This window comes from Stenella coeruleoalba (assembly GCF_951394435.1).
Source record: "Stenella coeruleoalba genome assembly, chromosome: 11".
Taxonomy (NCBI): Eukaryota; Metazoa; Chordata; class Mammalia; order Artiodactyla; family Delphinidae; genus Stenella; species Stenella coeruleoalba.
Genome location: NC_137157.1, coordinates 86,649,785 through 86,676,575, shown reverse-complemented (window position 1 = coordinate 86,676,575; position 26,791 = coordinate 86,649,785). Strand labels below are relative to the sequence as shown.

General features: G+C 40.6%; 1 protein-coding gene across 3 annotated transcripts in view; it reads left to right on the top strand.

Annotated features, from left to right (window-relative positions):
• The window catches only part of AEBP2 (AE binding protein 2), a gene marked incomplete at its 5' end in the record, with an annotated part of 101,339 nt that overhangs the window by 24,814 nt on the left and 49,734 nt on the right, over positions 1-26,791 (top strand). The window contains one exon of one of the 3 annotated variants that reach the window (XM_079938044.1): positions 9,162-9,829. The exons of the other annotated variants lie outside the window; for them this stretch is intronic. Coding sequence (XP_079794170.1) covers positions 9,162-9,829 — 668 coding nt within the window. Of the gene's footprint in view, positions 1-9,161; positions 9,830-26,791 lie in introns of those variants that run through there. 3 annotated transcript variants of the gene reach the window in all.

The window sequence follows — 26,791 nt, the reverse complement described above, 5'->3', positions numbered from 1 at the left end:
ACGTGGGAAATGGATTTTACTGGTAAAAACAATGGCCTGTGGAACAACAGGATAAATGTTGGAAATTAGAGGGTTTTTTTCCGGCCAAATGAAAGATATTGAAGATATGTGATTTTTTAATTTTTTTCGCCTCACCGCGCAGCTTGAGGGATCTTAGTTCCCTGACCAGGGATTGAACCCGGACCCTCAGAAGTGAAAGCGTGAAGTCCTAACCATTGGACCACCAGGGAATTCCCAAGATATGTGATTTTTCTAAAAATATTCCCTCCCATTGTGTAAGTAGGGTGTACAAATCCCAAGAGGTCTGTAGCCTGTACCTTTAGCAATGATGCTCTAGGCTAAATCCTTCAAGGGGTCTCTCATGAGGAACACTGGAGGATTCTGGGTGCCTGACCCAATTCTCCCTTTGGATTCTTGGCTTTTACTTGAAGTAAAATTTTTGGGGGGCTTCCCTGGTGGCGCAGTGGTTGAGAGTCCGCCTGCCGAATCAGGGGGCACGGGTTCGTGCCCCGATCCGGGAAGATCCCACATGCCGCGGAGCGGCTGGGCCTGTGAGCCATGGCCGCTGAGCCTGCGGGTCCAGAGCCTGTCCCTCGCAACGGGAGAGGCCACGGCAGTGAGAGGCCCGCGTAAAAAAAAAATAATAATAATAAAAAAAAAATTCAGTGATTGGAATGATATGGACACTCGCCATTCAGAATGGATAGAAACCATGTGACAGTAGGAGGGGCCTGGGGGGTGTCCTGATGCCTTTTGTTGTCCCTGTAGTTGCTGGATCTTGGGAAGGATCTGGGAGTCCTAGGGAGGTAGTGTGCTTCAGCATTTTAAAATCTCTATGTGGGGAATTCCCTGGCGTTCCAGTGGTTAGGACTCTGTGCTTTCACTGCCTTGGGCCCAGGTTCAATCCCTGGTGGGGGAACTAAGATCCTGCAACCCTTGCGGCACAGCCAAAAAAAAAAAAAAAAAAAAGATCTCTATGTGAAACTTGGGAGTTCTGAGCAACCATACTTCCTGCCATGTTGTCATATTGCCTCTGTAATAATTTATTTTAAAATACTTCCTTATAAACAGTGTAATGTACTTGTGTGTAAATTAACTTTAATCTACACTCTAGGGGAGGTTAGTTATCATTAGAGTTACCCTATTAGGAATTCACACTCCAGAGGTGGTTAGTTATCATCTGAAGTGCCCTAATCAGGAATCCATACTCCCCAGGTGGCTACTTAAGCATTTCAAGGATCTTTATTGAAATTTATACCAGAAGGTTCATTAATTAGCATAAGGGATGTTAGAAATACATTTTCATTGGTGAAATAAATGATGTCCCAGATATATGGCTGGCTAGAAAGACTTCACAGCCCTGTCACTCTTGTGAGAATGAGGTATGAGAACACCTAACCAGAGAGTAAGCTCTATGAAAGTAGGAATTTTTCTTGACTTTACCCACCATAGGTCTATATCCAGTGCTGAGAACAGCGCTTGACACATAGGAGACACTCAGTAGATCCAATATATGGTGAATAAGTTGCTAGAAAGCCCAGCAGCCTACTACCTTCTCAGTCTAAATTCTATATGGTTCTGTGTTATCTACTTCTCCCCAGTGCCTTCTATTCAATTTTTTAAAATAGTGTCTATTGTTTTCTTTATTCTTTTATTTTTGTTTTTTATTTAATTTTGTTTTTTATTTATTTATAGTTGATTTACAGTGTTGTGTTAGTTTCTGGTGTGCAACAAAGTGATTCAGTTACATATATATGTATTTTTTATATATATATATATACACACACACACACACACGTATATATATATATATATTCTTTTTCAGATTCTTTTCCATTATAGTTTATTACAAGATACTGAACACAGTTCCCTGTGCTATACAGTAAGCCCTGTTGTTTATCAATTTTGTATATAGTAGTTTATATCTGCTAATCCCAAACTTTTAATTTATCCCTCCCCACCCCCCTTTCCTCTTTGGTAACCGTAAGTTTGTTTTTTATGTCTGTCAGTCTGTTTCTGTTTTATAAATCAGTTCATTTGTATCTTTTTTTTTTAAGATTCCACATATTAGTGAGATCATATGATACTTGTCTTTCTCTGTCTGGCTTACTTCACTTAGTGTGATCATCTCTAGGTCCATCTTCTGTTCAATTCTTGGAGGCATCTACTGACAGACCTGAATAGAAGGTTGAGTGATTCTGCTGTTTGGATATTGCTGCACCCACCTCAGAGTGAGCCTCTCCTACAAGATGCTTTAGGCATGCTTCAGGACAGAGAGTGAGGATTTCCTTAACCTTACATGCGCAGGTTATAACTTTTTTTGCCCACTTGCAGATAAAAATTAACACATTTGGAAGAATTTCGTCGAAGGCTTGCTTTCCTTTTAAGCTACCACCTGACATCAATGTTCGGTGGGAGAGGGGGCATGCTTAACTTCTGCCTAGTCCAATCAGTGGACTTTGAGTAAATTGATATTTACTCAGAGTACCTGACAGTTACTGAAGAACCCAAAAGGCTGAAGTCAATTGGCAATACATGAGAAGACTGTGGGACAGACACACAGACAAGTTTTTATATTGGTGCTGTATAAATGAGGGATCCTCTGCCGTAGGGAGGCATTGGTGCTCTCCAGCCATGTGGAGGATGAATCTGGGAGGCTCTCAAGATTCATCAACAAGGGATCAGAATCGGGAGACTGGATGTTATTTACCAGGAAGACTCTGTAGAACAAGAAGAGACTTGGCCAAGTATATAGACTTGGGAGCCAACATTTAAAGAACAGGAGATCAAGAAGAAATGATGAAAGGTATTGGCAATCTATTATAGATAAGTGTGGCATCGTAGAATTCAAGAGAGAAGAGGAGAATATGCCACAAAGTGCACAACGCAGAATTTGACCTGAGACTTATTTTCATCGTAGTGTGATAGCAAAGTTGTAAGCCAAGAACTGAAGAGTATCCCCTAGGTTTGGCAATTAATGATTTTACTGAGAGTAGTTTTCAAAAATGTAGTGGGGTTGGATATCATGTTGCAGTAGAGGGACAATATATGGGGGGTAAGAGAGTGCAACAAGCAACTCTTGTTCATATTTTTATTTTTATTTATTTTTTGTTTGTTTGTTTTTTTGCGGTACGCGGGCCTCTCGCTGTTGTGGCCTCTCCCATTGCGGAGCACAGGCTCCGGACGCGCAGGTTCAACGGCCATGGCTCACGGGCCCAGCCGCTCTGCAGCATGTGATATCCTCCCGGACCGGGGCACGAACCCGTGTCCCCTGCATCGGCAGGCAGACTCTCAACCACTGCGCCACCAGGGAAGCCCTTGTTCAGAGTTTTAGAAGTTTAGATGAAAACAGAATCAATACTTACAAGGATGAAAAGACCTGATTGTGTTAATGAACTGAAAAGAAAGAGCCAGTGGAGAGGGTGGGATTGAAGACAGAGTAGGAAATCGACACTGATGGGTTAAGATGTAAAGTAAAGTTCCGTTCATTTGAGTGAAAACTAAGTTGTCATTTTAAAAAAACCAAACCATGGTATTTATGTTATTCACTTTTCACATTTTGCTTATCCTTTCATTGCTAGTTTATAGAAAAAGCAGTTTACTAAATTCAAAATTAGAAACTATTCACAATACCAGACATGCTTATGATGTCCTTATTGTCGAAAGTTACCAGCCAAAGCAGTTACGTCTTAAAATGGTCCTACTGACGACAGAAACTGTAACTCAAAAACTAATCATGAAGAAGATGATGCTGACAGATGATAATGATGGTAACTAACATGTGCTCTTCTGAGCCCCTTAGGGATACTCAGCTTTTGATCTTTACAACAACCCTGAGGGAGATACTATTATCAACCTCCTTTTATAGATCAGAGAACAGACGTAAGTTGCCCAAGGTCACATGTGTAAAGGGAAGAAACAGGACTTGAACCCAGGCAGTTTGGCCCCAGAGCTCATACTTTTTTTAAAAAAAATAAATTTATTTTATTTTTATTTATTTTTGGCTGTGTTGGTTCTTTGTTGCCATGCGTGGGCTTCTCATTGCGGTGGCTTCTCTTGCTGCGGAGCATGGGCTGTAGAGCGCAGGCTCAGTGGTTGTGGCCCTCGGGATTAGTTGCCCCGTGGCATGTGAGATCTTCCCAGACCAGGGCTCGCACCGCACCGTGTCCCCTGCATTAGCAGGCGGATTCTTAACCACTGCACTACCAGGGAAGCCCCCAGAGCTCATGCTTTTAACACCGCACCACACAGCCTCTCCAGTTCGATGAGATGAGGGATGCTACAATGCTTTAGAAACCAGAAAGTGCTACAGTAGATGTAAGATACTTCTTCTATTTAAAAAAACAAGCAAACAGACGTAATAATCAGTTGGTTGTATTTTTGTTGGATGACAGTCTACAGATTGGGGAAGCTTTCATCAGCTTTCTCGTTCTTTTCCAGCTTTAAGATCCTGTCATTCCATCTTTCAGTAAGATGTTCTCTCTTTTCACATGTACTTTCTTTCGATGTCAAGTCAATCAGAGAATGAGGTCATTACACTGCTACTGATTCTGCTCACCATGGCAGTGTCAACAAGCAGAATGAGGAACCTCAAATAAAGGTGCAAAACCTGCTATGGCTGCATATTTTAGAGAATTTTTCAGAAGTATCGTACATGTAGTATAGCAGGAATCTCAGCCTGAATCTAAGCTGGGTCTGATGCTGGGGTTCAAGCATGTCTCGGCATGTCTGGCAAACTGGTGAGGCAGGGCTGAAAGAAACCTGCTGGCCTGGGGGCTGAGACTGCTTCCTTGAACAGGACTCATGTTCGTGGAAAAGAGAATTAGACAGAGAAGCCCTATAAGAAAGACTTAGTCATTGGATGGGGAGTAATAAATGCAGCTTGGGGTAGCTGTTACTCAAATCCATCACCAGTCTAGGCCCATGAAAGCATGTCTGGGTTCCTAGGAGAGACAGAGCTCTGAGTAATACCATAAAGACCTGTTTCATTGAAAATCATATATGATATTGGGCCAAGCAGTCTGCTCCGGGGTTCCCCTAAAAGAGGTCAACACAGCGATCTCCATTTCTTCAGGCTACACCATGGCTTTGGCTGTTTTGTTTGTATCACAGGCCCCGGTAGGAGGAGCCTGCAGTGTCTGGTAGGAGCAGAGCAGGGGAGGGGGCCACTGGGTGAGCAGAGATCCTCCCACCCCAGGGGCTCCCCGAAAACTGGCAATGACCTGCCTGTGTTAGCAGACTTGGTAGGTAGAAGCGCCAGTAAAATTCAAGTTATTGTTGCTAATTTGACCCATTGGTACTGTGGTTGATGAGTTTGAATACTATTCCTAATCAAATAGCTCGTATGCAATGGTGTATTATTGGGTAACTTATAATTATGCATAGAATCACATACTCTCCAAGCAGGCAGGAGGGAAATAGAACAGTGATTCTCAACTGAAGGATCAGTTTTTTACTTACCAGTGGACTGAGGCTTTTGAAGAATACAATAAAAGTGAATTACCAGATGGGACTTGCCTGGTGGCACAGTGGTTAAGACTCCCGCTCCCAATGAAGGGGGCCTGGGTTCGATCCCTGGTCAGGGAACTAGATCCCACATGCATGCTGCAAATAAGGAACCCGCCTGCCGCAACTAAGGAGCCTGTGAGCGGCAACTAAGACCTGGCACAACCAAATAAATAAATAAATAAGATAATAAATTTTTAAAAAGTGAATTACCAGAATTATAAGATAAAAAGTAAACTGATGACATCAAAAAATAAGCCTCCATTTTTTATTATTAGGTTCAGCAGATGTAAAATTACTCTACCATGTTGTTATAAAAGTTTCCTGAAGCTAATTTCAGCATGTATCTAGCTGCAGGCTGGTAACGAACAGGGGGTGGATGGGTACTGGTCTGCAGACCACACTGCTTGCATTTCATCCAACCTCTCACCTGATGTCACCTGAAAAAATTCTATCACCCAGAGGTCCTGCCTTTAGTCAGACACTTCACTGAATGCGATAATGACATTGTGACACTGTGGTTATGTACGAGAGTGGCCTTGTTCTAAGGAGATGCATGCAGAGTAATGATGTCTGCAACTAAACCAAGAGGGAGAGCGAGAAAGGGAAAGGGGGGAGGGAGAGGGAGGGGACATAGAGAAAGAAACAGAGACAGAGGGACACAGACTGTGCAAATGTGGCAAAATGTTAGTAATTGATGAATCTAGGCGGGTGTATAGGTGTTTATTATCCAATTCTTTCAAATTTTCAGAAAATTTGCAATTAAAAAAACAGAAAACCTCTCCAGTGATGGGAAACTCACTTTTCTCCAAAAAGCCAGTTCTAAGATAGCTCGTTTTCATATTCAAGTATAAATACTGCAGTCGGAGCATTCATTTGTGGCTTTGATACCTGCCATTTCCACGTGTCTAATCTCCATTCGCCTTTCAGTCTTTTCACATTTTTCTCCATATCATCTATAACATTAGATACCCTTATAACTTTAATCATGGCACACCTTTAAAAAATATTTTTTCTAAATATATATACACACAAACACACACACACACACACTGTGGTATATAAATATACCTGTCATCTTTCAAAGTCAATCTTTTTATTCAAGATTTTCTGTAATCTCATCTTGAACTCTTTTTCAGCTTTTTAGCTTCGTTTTCTCATGGTTAATTAACAGTCACAAATTAAATTTTTATGCTTTTCCAGTGTTACTGCTTCTCAGTCCTAGAATTCCCCCTCACACAGAATTCTAGTCTATTCACTCTTCAAGATCCAGCTCAAATGACTTAAACTTAAATGTAGTATATCTTACATACACAGCTGTTCAAATCCTACATTCTTCGTTAAGTTTTCCTTAAATAACTCAGCCAAACTCAGCCAAAATCTCTAGGGCTTCATACAGTGCTTGGCACATACACTTAATACACACTTTTCAGCTAAACTCTCTCATAGTTCTTTTTTTTTCTTTTTGGCCTCACTTCGCCGCATGGGATCTTGGTTCCCAGACCAGGGATCAAACCTGTGCTCCCTGCAGTGGAAGCGTGGAGTCCTAAACAGTGGACTGCCAGGGACGTCCCTCTAATAGTTCTCAACTGACAACACAGAAAGATAATACCTTCCTAGTCTATCTCAAAGAGTGGCTTTGAGGTTAACGTATTTGCAGTTAGCATTTTGCATTGTATGTGTGTGTGAAAGGTATCTGTAAGCCATAATGCCCCATACTATTACTATTATTTCTTATTTTTATTTTTGCTTTCCCTTGAGGCAACATATGGAACATATAACAGCTGTCCAAAGGCCTAAGGCAATAGACATAATACTGGGGTATCCATGGTGTATGAAGACTTTCTAAGATGTGTATGAGCACCGAGCCTGTTTTAAGGCAATCCGTTCTCTGATTCTCACTTCCCTTTTACCTGAAAGGATCTGCCGGAAAATGTGCTCTGGGGTCAGAGGGTAATGTGGGCTCCTTTGCAGCTTCCCTTATCCCAATTGCCCCTCCCCTACTTTACCAAAAAAAAGGCATAATTCTGCCCCACCTCACATCTTCCTAAGGTGCTGTACCCCGGTGATGCAAAAACCTCCACAACACCGAAAAAGGAACTATTGACTGGTGAATGAGAATGAGTAACACATCCTTTTACAAGTCAGGTGGTTTTCAGTTACTTGCTTTCAACAAAGTTGAAAGAGAATCTAGTCTGTGTTGTCAGCAGATAGACCATTAAAAGTATTTTTTTCTTGTTAGATCGTTGTGTGACTTTTGGGGGCATATAATTTGGAAAGAGTTCAAAGAATTGAGTTGCATTGCTGTAACAAAACTCCATTAATTCTCATGTACTTATTTATGTGAACAAGTTTTCTCAGTGCTTACATCCATGGAATTGAAAGCTTGGAATAGAATTGAAGCAGCTCGTTCTCATTCTAGAAATACTCATCCACTGATAAATAATCTAGTTTAAAAAAGTATTCAATTCCATCTTTGTGAGGTGCATTGCCAACAAAACTTTACTTTTGTGTTTAATATTTATTTATATTTTGAAATATATTTGTTTTGATCAGTTGAAATAATAAGACTTAAGAGTGTTATGATCACAGGAGATTTAAAAACAACCGTTAAATTTCAATTTCTGTACACATTTTTGTTACAAGGAAATATAAGATGATCAATAAAACAGTTCGAATATAAAATATATTATTAAGATAAAATTCAGGACAGGATGTAAAATGTACACGAGTCCCAGAAGATAAAGGATGGAAATTGCCCAAGCATAACAGAGATCGGATTCTAAAAAGTGTATATTGGTGGGTGTTAAATCCCTATGGTATTTAGGGTTCATTGGCTACGTTTAAAAAAGTGTGACAGTTATAAAACATAAGAAGCTGGAAAAAATGTGGATGTCACTTCAAACCGTATAAGGATGTACAAAATCGTTTGAGAGGGCTCAGGAGCTAAAAAGTTTGAAGATCTAGAACACACATGTTTGCTCTGAGACTGTGATTTAACCATTCCTCGGGTTATTCGAACGCAGGTTAGATGATAACCTGTGGCTCTATGTCGCGCGTATGGACTCAGTACCTCGCACTGTATTATTGATTTTTACTCATTTTAATCGCCTCTCCTCGTAGACTGTCAGCTCTCAGAAGCCCAGGGACTTGTTCGATTCTTAGCTCAGCGCCTGTGCATCGGGGACTCCCCAAACACCCCCCGGAATGAATGACTTTATCTTGAGACCTCGGTGGGCTGTTAGAATCGCCGGCTAGCGCTCAGGTTTTCGTTCCGCGTGTCCCGCCCGCCGCGCGGGCAGGGAAGCCGTGGGAAGGCCCCGCGGAAACTCTGAGTCCTCGGCGGGTCGGGGCGGAGGCCGGGCAGGGACCAGCGGGGGCGCGGAATCCGCGGCCGGGGGTGGGGGGGGGAGGTGCCACCGCGTGCCGCCGCGCAGGCGCGCAGCCGTCTCCGCGTGAGTGCGCGCAGTCGCGCGCCTGTCCCCGCGCGGGCTCCGTAGCGCGTGTGCAGGCTGACGCAGCTCGCGGGCCCTCCTCCTGGTCTGCAGCGGCGTCGGCGGAGTTTTGGGCGTTCGGGAGGGGGCACGGGAGCGAGAGTCCAGAGAGGGAGGCGGCGGCGGCGGCGGGGAGGAGGAGGAGGAGGAGCAGGCGCCGCCATGGCCGCCGCTATCACCGACATGGCCGACCTGGAGGAGCTCTCCCGCCTGAGCCCTCTGCCCCCTGGCAGCCCCGGCCCGGCGGCGCGGGGTCGGGCTGAGCCGCCAGAGGAGGAGGAGGAGGAAGAGGAGGAGGAAGAAGAGGCGGAGGCCGAGGCGGTGGCGGCGCTGCTGCTGAACGGCGGCGGCGGCGGTGGGGGCGGTGGAGGCGGCGGCGGAGTGGGGGGCGGCGAGGCGGAGACGATGTCGGAGCCGAGCCCCGAGAGCGCCAGCCAGGCCGGGGAGGAGGAGGACGAGGAGGAGGACGAGGAGGAGGAGGACGAGAGCAGCAGCAGTGGCGGGGGCGAGGAGGAGAGCAGCGCCGAGAGCCTGGTGGGCAGCAGCGGCGGGAGCAGCAGCGACGAGACGCGCTCGCTGAGCCCCGGTGCCGCCAGCAGCAGCAGCGGGGATGGGGACGGCAAGGAGGGCCTGGAGGAGCCCAAGGGACCGCGGGGCAGCCAGGGAGGCGGCGGGGGCGGCAGCAGCAGCAGCAGCGTCGTTTCCAGCGGCGGCGATGAGGGCTACGGGACCGGGGGAGGCGGAAGCAGCGCGACCTCCGCGGGCCGGCGAGGCAGCTTGGAGATGTCGTCGGATGGGGAACCCCTGAGCCGCATGGACTCCGAGGACAGGTCAGTGCACGGAAGCGTTTCCCCTTCCTTTCCTCCTCTTGCGCTCCTAGGCCCCTCGAGGGGACTTTTTGCTGAGATCCCCCTGCTCCCCGAATCCTCGGCCCCTCCCCCCGGCTCTCAACTCGGAAACCTCTGCCGGCCGCCGCGCCCCTCTCGCTGCGGATAGCGGCTTCCAACTCTCAAACCCTTTTCCCCCCAACTCTCCTTTCCCCGCCCTCTTTCCCCTCGGCTCTGCACTCCGTACGGACCTAAGGACGGCTCCAACTCGGAAACAATCCCCAAAGTAGGCCCAGATCCTGTGGCGGAGCCGAAGAGGGCCTTGATGTACGCACCTCGGTACACAAGGTAGCTTCATCCAGCCGTGTTCGCGAATACTTGTCAGAACCGTAATTGACAAGTGTTTTCCAACATGGCTGGTTTCGCCTGGATGTAACAGAACTTCCTTGTTCAGGGAGGAGACCCCCAACCATCACTTTCCTTTACTTAGAAAAGTGAAGACTATTCTTTTATATTTAATCAGAGCTTCCAGAATTCCTCATGTGTGGTCATTAACATGGTCTCCAAAGTGGTTTTAGTAACTTATATTTCGTTGGTGATCAAATTGGGGAGAAAGTTTTAAAAACGTATAAATCGTTGTGTAAAAGAATAATGAATTAGTGTCCTTTAAAATAACTTTGCGGAATCGAAGAGAGTTGGAATTGTAACAAAATGCAGTCTTAAGGTACAGCATGTCAGTATGCGTTTCAAAATCTTTATACAGTAATGCTTCAACGTGAGAGTCATGATTTTAGATGATAATATTTAAAGTCATGTTTTGGCGAGATCTCTGAAGGGATTAGTAGCATTTTTCTAAAGCTTCTTAGAAAGAATGTGGAGACTGACAAAAATGCGCTTCATTTTTTCGGGACATTAAGACGTTTATTGTTATGGTATGTTTCAGTTGTTACTATCATTACTTTTGATCCCTGGAAAACTTCGTACTTTAACTAATTGGCTTTTAATGTACTTTTTTAAAGAGAGAGAACCATGTCATGCGTATTATAATGCATCTAAAGTATATTAGTTATTTTGACCATCTGCTAATGTTTTGATGAGCAGTAGAATTTTTAACAATCTTTATTGACTTGGATTTAAAAGTTAAGTATTCTAAAGTTCTAGGAATTCTATTGTTAACATAAAAATAAACACAATGGCTTATATTTAGTGTTATAAGGAATTCACAGCTCTAAATATTTTGAAAATATAGCATCAAATTCTGTTTGACATTTACTCTAATGTCTAGTTAAGGAAACATCTTGAGTGGGGTAAAGTAGAGAGTGCAAACCTTGGAAAAATTGTCCTGAACTATACAGGCATGGCAGGAATGAGAATGTCTTCAAGAAAATTAAAAATTGATGTGAACTGCACAATGAAGCATGTGTCATTTATCATTTTACTGTATACTCCTTCTTTGGTACCAGTAGATATTTGAAAGTTGACATTAATTTATACAGTCAGCATCTACCACAGTTGTTCCATGTACCTAGTATACACATACACCCATAAAACACACTTGCCTAGCACTGCACGATTTAAATGCCTTAATCATTTCATTTCCACAACTCTGGCGCAAGGTAGGTATTATTTTGGCTTCCATTTAACAGATGAAGAAGCAAGTTGAGTGTCTTACTCAAAACAATAAGTATAGAATGGAAGTGGTGGAGCTGGATCTGAACAAAGGTTCTCTGCTATTTCCACTTCACAAGAGTTAGAATAATTCACTTTAAATAGCTACAAGCAGGATGTGCCAGGTATTTGGCGTTTTGTTTTGTTTTTTTTTAGTTAATATCTGTCTACTAGTCCTTTTAGGAGATAGTAATTGGCCAAGCAGTATTTCAGGAAGTGGAGTTTTGACTTCATTTTTATTATTCACTTGAATATGTAATTTTTACATCATATTTCAGAGTAAGGAGTAAGATATTGGTGCCAAATAAGGTTAAAACCTGATAACCAAATGTACTTGCTTTTCTTGATGCTTAAACATTAGAGACTACAAAACACTGTAATCATTTTACCATTACAGGGTAATAAATTTATCACTTGTATGAAAAAACCTTATGTGACTAGTGAAACTGGTTGTGGTCTTGATAATCTTAATTTTGAAACTCCCCCTTTTATGCCTTTGAGTTTTTTTTAAGAGTTATTTTAAATTTGCAGAGGATTCATAATTCTTATAAACTGTCCTGCAGATTACATCAATCTACGGATTTTATAGATTGATTTCACGGTAGGAAGTCTTTATATTTGTAACTGATGGGAGGATATCGTGGTTTTAAAGTGCTTTTTAGAAACATGAGGCATCCTATTGCAAGGATTTTATTATCATTAGAATTTACTCTTTCTATTAGAATGCCAGTTGAGTTTTTCTTTCAGTTTGAAATTAGTTTATACTTTTGAGTTTATCTAACATACTTTGTAAGTTGTTGAAATTATCTTAAATATTTTTAACTGTAAGTGTTCCGTTTTAAGAAAGAATTAACTTTAAAGATTTGGATATTAAAGCTTGTGATCCAAGGAGTCAGTTTACAAAACGTATTCGAAGTGTTGTGAAAGTGATTAATTTATAAAATGATTAAATCACACTTGGTACCAAAAACATTGTTTTTCCCAGGAGAAAGTTATTCAGAACCAGCCTAAATGTATTGGTGTGTTTATTGTGGTAAAGTTAGAAAACCTTAAAGTTATTGTGTAGTTTCCTTTTAGTTTGGTTATAAAGATAATGGGATTTTCTTTGAGGGGAATATTTAGCTGCGTGAGGCCACTAAAAACTAGCTTTTATTTTATTTTACTTTGAATCTAAGCTTAAGTACCTTTTAAAAAGTTACCACCTTTTAAGTTAATTTCAGAGGCTAAGTTGACTTTTAAATAGAATTTTAGAATGCCTCTGAAATATTTTTAGTGTAGAAATTAGTTCTACCTGTTGAATCAGATTATACATTAAAATACTCTTCAGTTGCTTATCTGTATAAGCGAATTGATAATAACAGCCTCTGTTTTGTGGTTATTTGTCTCTATTACGGTTCCCCCCTCCCATCTAGAATATAAGGTACGACTTATTTTGAAAAAGCCACTTTTATCAGACTTTCTGGGTAAATCCAGGTGTCAGGTGAAGAGTGTGTGCATAAGGTTGGGGTGATAGGGAAGGGCATTTAGTATGAAACTTAATGATAAGCAAAGACTACAGGCCCTTACTATTTTGTGGATTAAAATTTGGATTACCAACCTAATGGGTTGCAAACTTTGAGGTATAGTTAAGGTTGTTTTGACACTGGGAAAACAGGGTTATGTTTTGCACTTTCCCAGTAATATGATTAGGAAGATCTTTTTCTAGTATGGAGGCTAAACTTTTAAATCGGGTTAATATTAGAAGGCTGCATGTTGAGGTTATCATCAAGACCTATTAAGGCTCTGTACGGTTGAGGCAATAAAATACTTTTATAAGAGGTAAGATTTTGCTCATATTCCATGAAGGAACTGCTTTTCACCATTCACTTTTCAACTCTGAAGCAGCTGTTCATAGTCTCTCCAGAATCCCTGTTTTAAGCTACCTTTTAATTTTGACTAAATTTAGGGAAGAGCTTCTATAACAGGTCTCAGTTGTCATTGATTACAGATTGTAATTCTCAGTTAAGAAAGGTACGGCTCTGTGCTAAAAAGTAAACAACAATAAAACCACAGGTTTCAGGATTGAACTTATATGGAGAGATTCTAAGGGGTCATTTTACTTTTAAGAAACATTGAGACTATTGCATTGGATCAGTTAGGAAATCTTGTGTGTAATCTAGTTTGTTACCAAGCATAGGTATTTGCTGTGTGCAGGAAGGACTCTACTGGATATTGTGGGATACAGGAAGACAAAATGCTTCCCGGTTCATCCATCTTGTATATTGCTCTGAAACTTTTAATTCCAAAGTGTGGTTTTGCCATAATTCCTAGCACAAAACTTTATTGACTCTAAACAAAGTTAGAGATGTCACACCTTGCCTGTTGTATTAGCTATTTATTGCTGTGTACCAGATATATCCCCCAAATTTAGCAACTTAAAACAAACATTTGGTATCACATGTGGTTTCTGAAAGTCAAGAATGGAGAGGCTTAGCTCGGTGGTTCTGGCTCAGAGTCTGCTGTTGCAGCAGAAGTGTTGGCCAGCACTGCAGTCATCTGAAGGCTGGACTGGGGCTGGAAATCAGCTCACTTAATGTACCTTTTGGCAGGAGGCCTCAGTTACTCACCAGGTCAGTATCTCCATAAGGCTGTTTTTGTGTTCTTAGGACACAGCAACTAGTTTCCCCCAGAGCAAGTCATCTGAGAGAAAGAGAGCCAAGGATTTTATGACCTAAATATACCTGCTCACATAGTCTTCATACATCTTCACTTAGCAGATACATTTTTCCTACTTTTCTTTTTATTCATACTGTGATACATAACAAATGCTTCAGATTTTTGTTGACTGAGACAACGTTTCAAAACCCATGAAAATGCCACAACAAATTCTTTCCTGGTCTTACTAAACTTGATTTTAATTTTTTCTTTTTAATTACTGTGTTTGTATTTCTCCTTTATTTTTTCATCTCAATTTCTGGCTTTGTTATGTAGGGATGTAGAAATTGCAGTATAAAGAGCTTGTAATCAACAGTCAAAGGACAGGGGCTTCCCTGGTGGTGCAGTGGTTGAGAGTCCGCCTGCCGATGCAGGGGACTCGGGTTCGTGCCCTGGTCCGGGAGGATCCCACATGCTGCAGAGCGGCTGGGCCCGTGAGCCATGGCCGCTGAGCCTGCACGTCCGGAGCCTGTGCTCCGCAATGGGAGGGGCCACAGCAGTGAGAGGCCCGCGTACCACAAAAAAAAAAAAAAAAAAGTCAAAGGACACAATTCAGATTTTAGCATTGCTACTTACATTATGATTTTAAGTAATATCTTTGACCCTTAGTTCCTCAACTGCAAGACGACAGGGTTAGGTTTAACCATGAAGGTGTTTTAAGGTCCACGTGAACTTCTGTTAAGGAGCCCTGTGGACCGTTTGGAAGAATCCGCGTTGTTCAAAGCACTTGAATGCTTGCTTCATCCTTTTTGTTGTAGCATGGTAGTTTTGAGAGCAGGGGTAGTTTAGCTCATTTATATCTTTGTAGTATCTAGCACAGTACCTGCATATGGTGAGTACTCAATTATTAGAATTAAATTGAAATACCTGCAGTAGAATTTGTATAAAGAAGACTATAAAGTGAGGGCCAGGAATTGGTGCCTTTGGCTGGATCATTGTATTTAGTATAGTGAGTTTAAGGCCAGCTTTTCTCTGGGGGTGTACTCTAGTAAGGCCTTTGAGGTCGTATGCAAAATTTTATGTGGGCGTTTCTCTGAGAAGATGTCAGCAGTTTTTCTCAGAGTCTTAAAAGGATTTGGTCTAGGGCTTCCCTGGTGGAGCAGTGGTTGGGAGTCCGCCTGCTGATTCAGGGGACACGTGCCCCGGTCCGGGAAGATCCCACATGCCACGGAGCGGCTGGGCCCGTGAGCCATGGCTGCTGAGCCTGCGCGTCCGCAGTCTGTGCTCCATGACAGGAGAGGCCGCAGTGGTGAGAGGCCCGCGTACTGCAAAAAAAAAAAAAAAAAAAAAAAGGGTTTGGTCTAAGTGAAGAACTACAATTTAGAGGCGATCCAGAGGTGCATAATAAATACTTTTTAAATGATTGGACAACTTTGAAATTGTAAATTTCTGTAAAAAGCTTATTTTAAAAGTAAGTATAAGGATGGAAAATCTGAAGTGGATAGTCACCCGAGGTTTGTTTTTTTTTAAACCATTGTTTAGAAGCATTTATTGTAGAAAAATGCCCAACATTCTATCAAAGGTACATGGAAAATTTGAAGTTAAGGAGAGAAGTTGTTAAGAGTACAAGATGAGCCAGAATGTTTGGATTTGAATTCTGGCTCTCACTGAAGCTGGGTGACCGTGGGACAGTCATTTAAGTTATTTAATGGCTTTCTACTACTTCAGGTTTCTTATCTGCCGAAGGGGGACTGTAATAGTTCCTATCCTGTAAGATAGCTATGGGGATTACATGTACAGTATTTCGCACACAATTTACTAAGCATGTATTATGTGATAGGTGTTTATTCCACAGATATACATAGAACCCCCGTAATGTGCCAGGTACTATTCTAGGTGTTGGGTACACAGCAGTGAGTAAAACAAAGCACCTGACCTCATGGGTGGGGGAGACAGACTGTGAACAAGAGCTGATAATAGTCAAGCTAGCACTGGTCTTTGGTTGAAGCAGTTTAAGATCTGAAATGCCAAAAGTACTGTACCAGCTGTTAAATGTGTGGCAAATATCTGTAAATGAGTGCTGCAGAAACTTGCAAAAGGATACGCTATAGCAAAATATTTCATTACAAAATCTACATTTTAATCATTTTCTTTAACATATATGGTTGACCTAAAAGGCCTCTTAATACCTTTTGTTTTTAATAGTTTTTAATATGTAATGCTGCTGATCTATTACTAAAAGGTTTCGGGATATGTTTTCTAGTAATGGTAATGGATCTGCAGTTATCTAACCGCATATTGAGTTCATTTTTATGACTGATAGTATATATTTGTGAAAGTAATAGTGATATTGACCTTAGAACTAAACAGACAATTTTGGGCATGGATAGGAGATCAGGTAGATGTTTAGATGTTTAAAAAATCATTTTTGGGCTTCCCTGGTTGCGCATTGGTTAAGAATCCGCCTGCCAGTGCAGGGGACACAGGTTCGATTCCTGATCTGGGAAGATCCCACATGCCGTGGAGCAACTAAGCCCGTGCACCACAACTACTGAGCCTGCGCTCTAGAGCCTGCGAGCCACAGCTACTTAGCCTGCATGCCACAGCCTTGATTTCCGTGTGCCTAGAGCCCATGCTCCGCGACGAGAGGCCACCGTGGAGAAAAGCCCGCACACCGCAACAAAGAGTAGCCCCTGCTCGCCGCAACTAGAAAAAACCTGTGCACAGCACGGAAGACCCAATGCAGCCAAAAATAAATAAATTTATTTTTTAAAAAGTCATTTTTGAGCATTTACTGATGGTTAGCATTTAACCCTGTTTAGTGATAAGAAAAATGTGCATCCCCAGATAGTTTTTAAAGAGAAGACTAAAAAGGTGATTCCATTGTTTTCTAGTTTTCCTGTAAATTGTTTGTGACACAGTACATTAAAATTAAAGCTGTGGAGTATTATAGTCGATGACTAAAGTTTTGATGGGAGAGGGACTGGATTTTAGGGTTAGTTGAGTGATGAAAAGAAATTTCTAGGAAGCCGAAATGAAACATAGGAAGGAAAGAGCCTAGCATATTCAGAAAACTTTCTGCCTAGATTAGAGGATCCACATTGGAACAGGGAAATAAGAATTAATGACTAAAATGTGACCTTTCATGCAAACACAAATTTGCCCATCTTTCTCTCTATAGGCTTGTGAATTGGATTCTTTGCCTCTCCCCAACTTCTGTGTTTGTAACTCCTAGTCATGATCAGGTCTTACCTTGAACATTTTCTCAGGCAAACTATCCCTGATTTTTCGTTGGACACATTGCTAGCCCTTCAAATTCTGCATTGCCTTTATCACAGTTTGAGTAATTATTTACTGTTCATCTCTCTTCCTAGAATATGAGCTCCTTGAGAATAGGAACTACATCTGTTTTGAACATTGCACTATCTGCAGTACCTGGCACAGTGCTTAACAGTCATTTTAGGTATTTTAAAATATATTTTGAATGAATGATGAAACTTGTGTTACCGGAAAATTAATCACATGTGGCAGAGGTAGAGAAGGAAAGCTTGGGAGCTGGGAGACCATTTAAGGTGGTAGGAGTAGTACAGGTGTGAAATAAAGAGACTCGAGCTGGGGTAGAAGTTGGGGAAAAAGTCATGCTTGGGAAACTGAATTAAAGGAAAGAAAAGCTAATTTCCTGAATGATCAATAAGAGAAATAGTGTTACTATTTCGGAGTAAAAAGTTTTTTTCTTGACGATTTAACTGGAACAGTACTTCACCATATTTTTCTAGACACATCTATCACTAAAACAGCTAAAGGAACATTGGGTAGTGAAAGGGCATGAACCTCTAAGTCAGAAAGACTTGGCGTTATAATTTAACTTTTCAAAAGTTGTTTCCTTACCTTTAAAATAGAAGTAGTATCTGTCTGTCTATTTATGTATGGCTGCATTGGGTCTTTGTTGCTGCACGTGGGCTTTCTTGAGTTGCATCGAGTGGGGGCTGCTCTTTGTTGCAACGCGCAGGCTTCTCATTGTGGTGGCTTCTGTTGTGGATCATGGGGCTCTAGGCACGCGGGCTTCAATAGTTGTGGCACGTGGGCTCTAGAGCGCAGGCTCAGTAGTTGTGGTGCACGGGCTTAGTTGCTCCATGGCATGTGGGATCTTCCCGGACCAGGAATCGAACCCGTGTCCCCTGCATTGGCAGGCAGATTCTTACCCACTGTGCCACCAGGGAAGCCCTAGAAGAAGTATCTTAGTGTTATGGTTAAATGAGACGGAATATGTAAAGGGCCTAGGGCTGTAATTAATTCAGTGTCATTTATTTTCCCATTTTTCATGTGTAAAATGTGGGAAGAATACTTTATTGAGAATAATCAGTATTGTAGTACTGGCATTACTAGAGACTGCCTGCAGGATATTTGGCAAATCGTTTTATTTCTCTGAGCTGTAGATTGACTCTTTCTTTAAAGTGAGGGTTTTGGACTAACCAGTATAAAGAAATTTGGAGCTCAGATGTGATAAATCTGCTGTAGATTTGGCAAGTGCTCTAATGGAAGTCAGAAGATAAATATATGTATCATATCGTGAATCACATTCTTTTCCGTTCTCCAGCTTCTGTTTTTGTAACTCCTAGTCACGATCAGGTCTTACCTTGAACATTTTCTCAGGCAGACTGTCCCCAATTCTTTGTTAGGCTCATTGCCGCACTCAAGTTCTGCATTGGCCCTATCACAATTTGAGTGAGTATTTACTGTTCATCTCTCTTGCTGGAATGTGTGCTCCCTGAGAAGAGGAACCTATTCTGTATATATGGGGTGTGTGTGTGTGTGTGTGTGTGTGTGTGTGTGTGTGTGTGTGTGTGTGTGTGTGTGTGTGTGTGTGTGTGTGTGTGTGTGTGTCTGTGTGTGTGTGTCTGTGTGTGTGTGTTTCCTATCCTTTAGACAAACCCAGAATATTGCAGGTGTGTCTTTGCTCCATCCAGGATCTCAAAGATACTTTAGGTTCTTCTGAGTTCAAAAATCACCATAATTCTAATTCATATTTATGGCGTTGCATTGAAATATCCATTTGTGTTTGTGTTTGTCTTCTCCAGGCTATAACATTTTTAAGATTAAAATCAGGTCCTATTTATACTTCCAGCGCTTACCTGTAGCGCATTCACCTGTTACACTCTGTATATTCAGTAACTCTGTAATTGGTTGAATTCAGCTGAATGTGGATGTACCTTTCTCACTGTTATTAGTGTGGCTGCATGAAACAAGGAGTTGAACCATTCTATGCCTTATTTCTTCCCCCAGTTCTTTTAAGCAGCATATGTGAAAACAGTATTTGAAAAAAGTTGTGGTTATTTGAATAATTTTAAAAAAGCAGGATTCCCCAACTTATATTTTGTTTCTCAAGAAAAATATGTATTTACACACTGTTTTAGAAGAAAACCCACTGTTGATTGTCTGGTTTGCTTAAGAATCTGAGACTTGAGCTTATTGAAAGGAGTCGGTGAAGTTCATCCACAGGACCAGTGAGGTGAGGAAGCACGCACAGACTGTCTCGTCTGCAGTCACACAGCTCCTGGAGAATGTTGGCAGTCCTGGCTCTAGACGCGGTCTTAGCTACTACACTTACATTGCCTATAGGACTGTTGTAACAGCCTTGACCAGGGAAGTTTAATTAAAATATCAGTAGTTTACATTAGCGGCTGTTTTAATTTTCATCCTATCCCTTTAGCAAAGAATAACTTAGGTGCTTGAGTTCATTTACATTTCTGGGCTTTATTCTCATTTGTAATTATATAGTTAGACTTTGTAACCTGGATTCCTCTTAGGACTATGAAATACGGAAGTTAATTTTTTAAAGTATTATAGTTATTCAGTCTTTAGGGGAATAGAGAGTCTTTATTGACATTTTATTTCTTTAATTTTGACACTTTTCAAAGCCCTTGACTTGTTTTCTGGTTTTCATTTGTATTTTGAGTTTCTAGAAAGATAAAGTGTTATCAATTAGAGAAAACACAGATTTCAGAAGGGTATTAGTATTTCTTAGTAAATACACTTAACTAGTTCATTTCTAAACTATAAAATTTTTGTCATTACAAAATTATGAATATATAAATACTTGTTAAAGTACTGAGGGTGGGATTAATGAGCAATAGCCTTTCTACTGATTTACATTCCTGTTGGCAGTCATTTGAACTTGTCTTCTGAGGTGTTGAACTCTACTGTAGTTATTCTTGTCAGATATGGGTACACTGAAATGATCCGATAAAATCATTTTTATGATTTAACACTAACTTAAAAAAACACGAAATGAATATGTGATTGCTTCTGTATAAAATGGGTATTGTTTTTCATAGCATATTTTTTAATATACCATCATTGTGTATAGACATTTTTCTGGAAACCTTTTTAAGACGGTAAAAGGTGACTCCTTATAGTGTAGTTTTACTGAAGTAGAATGTTTCTAGTATTACAATCTTTTTGAAGATAATTGCTTGCTGATCTCTTAAGCTGGATGAAAAATGTGGGTGGAGTAATCTTAAAGGGCATAGACTAGAGATGAGAAACAAATTGAAAATAATGTGCGCAGTGCATAGTGGTGATAGAAGAATGTAACGTACTTGTTTTCCATGAACTATATTTCATCATTGTTGCATAAAGTCCCTTTTGGCCAATTTGGTGAATACTGCTGGGTCTTGGGGAAAAATCTTTTGTCTTTATTCAGAGAAATAATTGTAGGGATAGAGAGTAGTCTTTTTCTTGATTAGAAAAATCCATTTAGCTTTTTAAATTACAGTGATAATAGCTTATAATTACAGTAACAATAGTAATAATAATATCTTGGTGTTGGCTAATGATTTTTACTGTGCCTCCAATTAATTTTAATGATTATCTCAGTGTGACAAAGCCATATATTTTACTTGCCTTAAAAAGCCTACTTAAATTTGTCACTGAAAACTATATGAGCATTTACTGTGTGCAAGGCACTAGCTGGGTTTAGGAGTTTACTCTGAGTAAGAGGTTTATAGGTGACTCACAGTACAGATCAACCAGATCATAAAGAAGCAGAATTCCTTCCACCTTAGGTGGGTAGGAAAGACCTTAGGCAAGTTTGACCTGAGCATATATATAGCACATACAATAAACTGGGCACTTATCTTTCCTTTTTTTTCCCCTAATTGTTTCTGAGTTTAAAGCTCTGAAAGCCTATAGCACCACAGCAGTTTGAAAGACCAAACCAGGCAGCCTTACAGAAATCAGATGTGGTCTAAATTCCTGAATCCCAGTTAAGACCAATCTCATAACTTACTCTTTGTTTTTGATAAATAAAAACTAAAGTGTCCCCTCATTGTTCCTGGAGTATTCTGGAGCTGGATTTTACACTGACATTGTTTGTCTCATAATCTGGTTCAGTGGCCTAAGTTCTAAATTTGGAACAAGTTCTACCTGAGAATAGTGTTGCTTTGTATGACTGACCTTGAATTAATTTTTTTCATGGAGCTAATTGACTTGTAGAAATCAAATTTAATAGTTTATCTTGTAAAACCATCCGACTCATCTGTTCAAATGAGTCACATTACACGTAATGCTAAATATCTTTTGTGTGTGTGTGTGTGCTGTAGATGTACAAAAGCAAAGGAACAGCTTCTTGTGTGTGCACACCAGATGAAACCGTCACGTTATCTTGATATTGTAATATAGGCGGCATTTCAGTATTTCTTAAATCAGTAATTTACTCATTTTTCTTTTGTATAAATGTGGCAAATAGATTGTTTGGCATTAATGTTTTGTACTTGTGTGACTGGGCAAGTCACATAATTTTTGTGTTTTTGTCCCTTTTATCTGCTCAGTCTCTTTTATCTGTAAGATGAGGCTACTAATACTTGAGTATTAGTAAATAATGAGTAATTACCTCATTTGGTTGCTGTAAGCGTTACATGAGTTAATTCACATCAGGCATTGTTCCGGTTATTATGACTGTGTGGCAATCGACTCCCAACATTTAGTAGTTTAAAACATTATTTTGCTTACAAATCTACAGTCCGAGCAGGGCTTGGCAGCTTGGAGCAGTGTAAAGTCTGGGGACTGCAGTCACCAGAAAGCTCGCTTGCTCACGAAGCTGTCACGTGTGTGGTGCCTGGGCTGAGAAGACTCAAACAGCTGGGAGCTAGAACAGCTGGGGCTCCTGGCATCTCTCTCTAGCTCTGTGTACTTTCTTCACAGGATCTTTTTAGCACAGTGGCTTCAGGGGAGCCAGATTTCTTTATAGGGTAAGTAAGTAGTTCAGGGCTCCCAAGCTGTATGTCCCAGGAGAGACAGGCCGAGCTGTATTGCCTTTGATGACCTAGCTGTGGAAGTTCTGGCAGTGTCACTTCTGCAAGAGTTTTAGGACTGCTCAGATTCAAGGGGAGGTAGTATAGATCCCTCACTTCTTGATGCCAAACTGTAAGAAGAGGATGTGGGAAGCTGTGTGTATGGGGGTGGCTGTCTTTGGAAAATACAGTCTGACACAAGCGCAAAGAACAATGCAGGGCATATAGCAAACAGTACTTGTTAGCTGTTGTGATAAAGAATGGGAAGTCAGATTTAAAAACAGCACCTTACTTTTGTGATACAAATTTTGATATAGTAAGTTACATAATCCCTTTTTTCCTTAAGATAAAGTCATAAGATGTAACAGGCAGGCAGTTCATAGTTTTCTTGAAGTATCTGTTTCTTCTTTTAACGGATTCAGTTTTAGCCTTTAATTCCTTTGTCAATGCCTAGAATAAGGAGCAGGGCACAAAACCATGGTCTCTTCCAACAAAAGGAGGCGAGGACTGGTACGGATAATTGAAATAGAGAGTTCACTCAAAGTTGTATCATATCAGGCATACAACTTCAGATTTCTCAGAAATAGAGGATTGCCACTGGTTGACCAGCAACTGGCACAATTTGACATCAATAAGGGCTTAACATCTCCACAAAATGCCTTAGTCTGCCTATGATAGAATATGGTCTTTGTTTTAATTAATTGAATTAATTAGGTTCAGTTTTTTGAATTTAAAAATATAGGATTGTCTTACATGTTTTGTACTGTTCTGGATTTTAATAATTTTGATTACAGGTATGGGAGAGACACAGAGTAATCTTTCTAGTATTGAGTGGCAGTTTTATTACAGATGAAAGGAACATCACCTTTTAACCAAATAATAGCTTACCTTGTTATATAATTAGATAAGGAAACCCGTGTGTGTGGTTATGTTTACCTACAATTTGGTAAGTATTTTGAAAACTATATAGTATACTTGTATCTATCCAAAGTTTATTACCAGTTAAAAAATAAAGCTAAGTTTATAACGCTTGACCCTGTTAAGTGTTCCTTACTTAGACCAGTAGAATTTTTGTCTCCCTGTACCTCGTTGCACTTTCTTCAGTCCATATGGGGAACCATGTTCCATTCTTAAAAAGTTAGAATGAGAGAATGTTTATTTTATAATAATTCAGATACAGTCTATGAACCGAAGGCTTCCTAAAGATTATGTGTTTTTCACTGATAGAACAAAAATAAAACAGCCTTGGGGAATTCCCTGGCGGTCCCGTGGTTAGAGTTCCTTGCTTCCATTGCAGGGGGCACGGGTTCGATCCCTGGTTGGGGAACTAAGATCCTGCATGCCGCGTGGTGCAGCCAAAACAAAACAGAAACAGCCTCGATCCTTTAGAGATTAAGGGGGTTCTTTTGTGGAACTTCAATCAGTAACTTCCAGATCCTGAAGAGAGTTTCTAGATGCCTCGATCATTCTGTTTTCCTACTACATTTTTAAAGCTTATGGCACTTAATCTGTACATAATAGAGCTCAGTGGTTTCTAACCTTTTAATATAAAAGTTAGTAGTTTGACAATTTCGAGGTCTGTTATGAATTTTTATGTGGAACCCCAATGCATAAGATATATTAAAATGATATTTTATGAGTATTTTTTTTTGTAAGTTCAAAAAGTTAACAATTTATCAGGTCAATCAGAATAGGAAGTTTTTTTGAGATGAACTTAAATTTCATGTGAGGTTTGTGGATGATACAAGTTTATGTCAGTATTAGCATCCAGTTTTTTTCTTACTCTATTTTGGCTGCTTAATCTTGAAGATGTGACTTGTGGACATGGGCAGCTTGTCTGTAGTCTCCATATACACTTTAATTCTCCTGGCCAAGAGCTATGAAAGGGGATTACCAGTATGGAAACCGTGTTTGGAATACGCCATTACTTAATGGTTGGTCTTAATTGTCTTTACTTCATATCACAAATGCAACAGTGACCAGAATCTTTTTTTTTTTTAATACAGCAGGTTCTTATTAGTTATCTATTTTATAAATATTAGTGTATGTATATATGTCAGTCCCAAAGTGACTAGAATCTTAAAGTCAAGCAATAAAACTCTTAATATCGTTTCATGTCAGCTGTTTGATTTGTTACCAGCTACCGGGCTAGTCCCCTAGCAGAAGAGAGCATTCAGCAAGTAACTGTGAGTCTTTTTGGAAGGCATTTAATTGGATAAAGCATAAGATATGGGATTTGCCGACCTAATTTTTATATGAATGGACAAGTGGAGGCCTAAGTTAGGGTTGGAGAAGCACCAGTGCAGAGCTGCAGCTTTGCTAATTAATGACATATTTATAGGAAATTCTGAAATTCTTATATTTTAGTTTTTTGATGACAAGAGTAAATTATATTTGATTTCACATTATACGCTTGTATCCCCTTCAGGTCCCTGTCCTCAATCCTCCTTTAAAGTTACACATTCAGTAGCCTAGAAAGAGAAGGACTCAAAGTTACCAAGGAAAATTCATATTCCAAATGAGTTTCCTCACAGATAACTGAAAAGTAGATTGCAGATAAGGCTGCCCCTACCCGTTTCACCTCAAACTGAATTTCAAATTCAACAGTTAACCTTAGAATAAAATAAAAATATTCCAGGTCAGAAACATACTCTTTCCAGTCTATTTCAGAGAGACCTTTAAGCCTTGCTTTAAATATAGTCTGGATCAGTGGTTCTCAAACATTTTGCTTGTAAGGACACCTTTGCTTTCTTAAGTATTGAGGAATACGAACTATATCTCAGTAAAGCTGTTAAAAAAGTTACTGAAGGGCTTTCCTGGTGGCGCAGTGGATAAGAATCTGCCTGCCAATGCAGGGGACACGGGTTCAAGCCCTGGTCCGGGAAGATCCCACATGCCGCAGAGCAACTAAGCCTCTGCGCCACAACTACTGAAGCCCACACGCCTAGAACCTGTGCTCCACAACAAGAGAAGCCACCGCAATGAGAAGACCGTGCACTGCAACGAAGAGCAGCCCCCGCTCACCGCAACTAGAGAAAGCCCACGCGCAGCAACAAAGACCCAACGCAGCCAAAAATAAAATAAATTTATTAAAAAAAAAAAGTTACTGAAGAAACCATAGAGCTTGTTTATGGACGTTACATTTATCACTGTTACAGGATCAAAATTCAAAACTGAGAACATTAAAAACATTTAATCTAAAAATAAATCAATTATATGTAACAGGAAGTTTGGTTTTCGTTTTTCTTTTGGCTGCGTTGTGTCTTCGTTGCTGTGTGCCGGCTTTCTAGTTGCGGTGAGCGCGGACTACTCTTCGTTGTGATGCGCAGGCTTCAGTAGTTACGGTGTGCGGGCTCAGCAGTTGTGGCTCACGAGCTTTAGAACTCAGGCTCAGTAGTTGTGGAGCATGGGCTTAGTTGCTCCATGGCATGTGGGATCTTCCAGGACCAGGGATCGAACCCATGTCCCCTGCATTGGCAGGCGGATTCTTAACCACTGTGCCACCAGGGAAGTCCCAGGAAGTTTTTTTAAATGCAAAATAACTTTTTCAGTTAAAAAAAACATAGAAGAGTGACATTGTTTTATATTTAATGTTTGGCTTAACAACTAGTTTCTCATACCTGCTTCTGCATTCAGCCTGGTGCAATGAATTGATTTGGTTGAGCCATATGAAGAAAATCTGGCCTCATGCAGATATTTAGTTGGAAAAGGAAGGAGTATTTTAATATACTTTTTAAGATAATTGTGTGGCTATTTGGTAATATACCAAAACTTGACAAGTGATAGTTTTTTTAAGATTATTTGCAGTGTGGAATCTGAAGCCATGTCAGCAAACTTTTTTACTGCTACATCAAGACTGTGGTCTCTTCCTTCTCTATCATAACATAGCATCCATGTTTTGCTTCCTCTGCTCCTGTATCTTGTCATTTAGCAAGCTGATCTTGTCAGTGTTGATAGCCCTATTGACAGTGGTCACGTCCACCAGACATATGTTTTGCTTGGAAGTAATTTGAGTTATCAGAAAAGGGCTATTCTTGTATGTATGTGTGAACTGGCCCTTGAATTCTCAAGGGAAACCATTTTCATAAAATCCATGTAGTTACTCTAGACGTTAGGGTCTGCTCTGCCAGATAGTTTCTTAACAAGGCCCATGGAAAAGAGGAAAAAGGGAACGTTGTTATGTTAAAAATGTCTTACATCCTTCCCTAAATATTGCGTAGGAATCTCTAACAATGTGTGTGTGGTTTTCTGTTTTTTTTAAACTTACGGATTTTCTGTCATCGTGTGTGTGTGTATGTGTACGTGTACGTGCACACACGTGGTTGCTTTAGCTTACTATTCTACAATATGAGACAATTCCTTAGATAGTCTG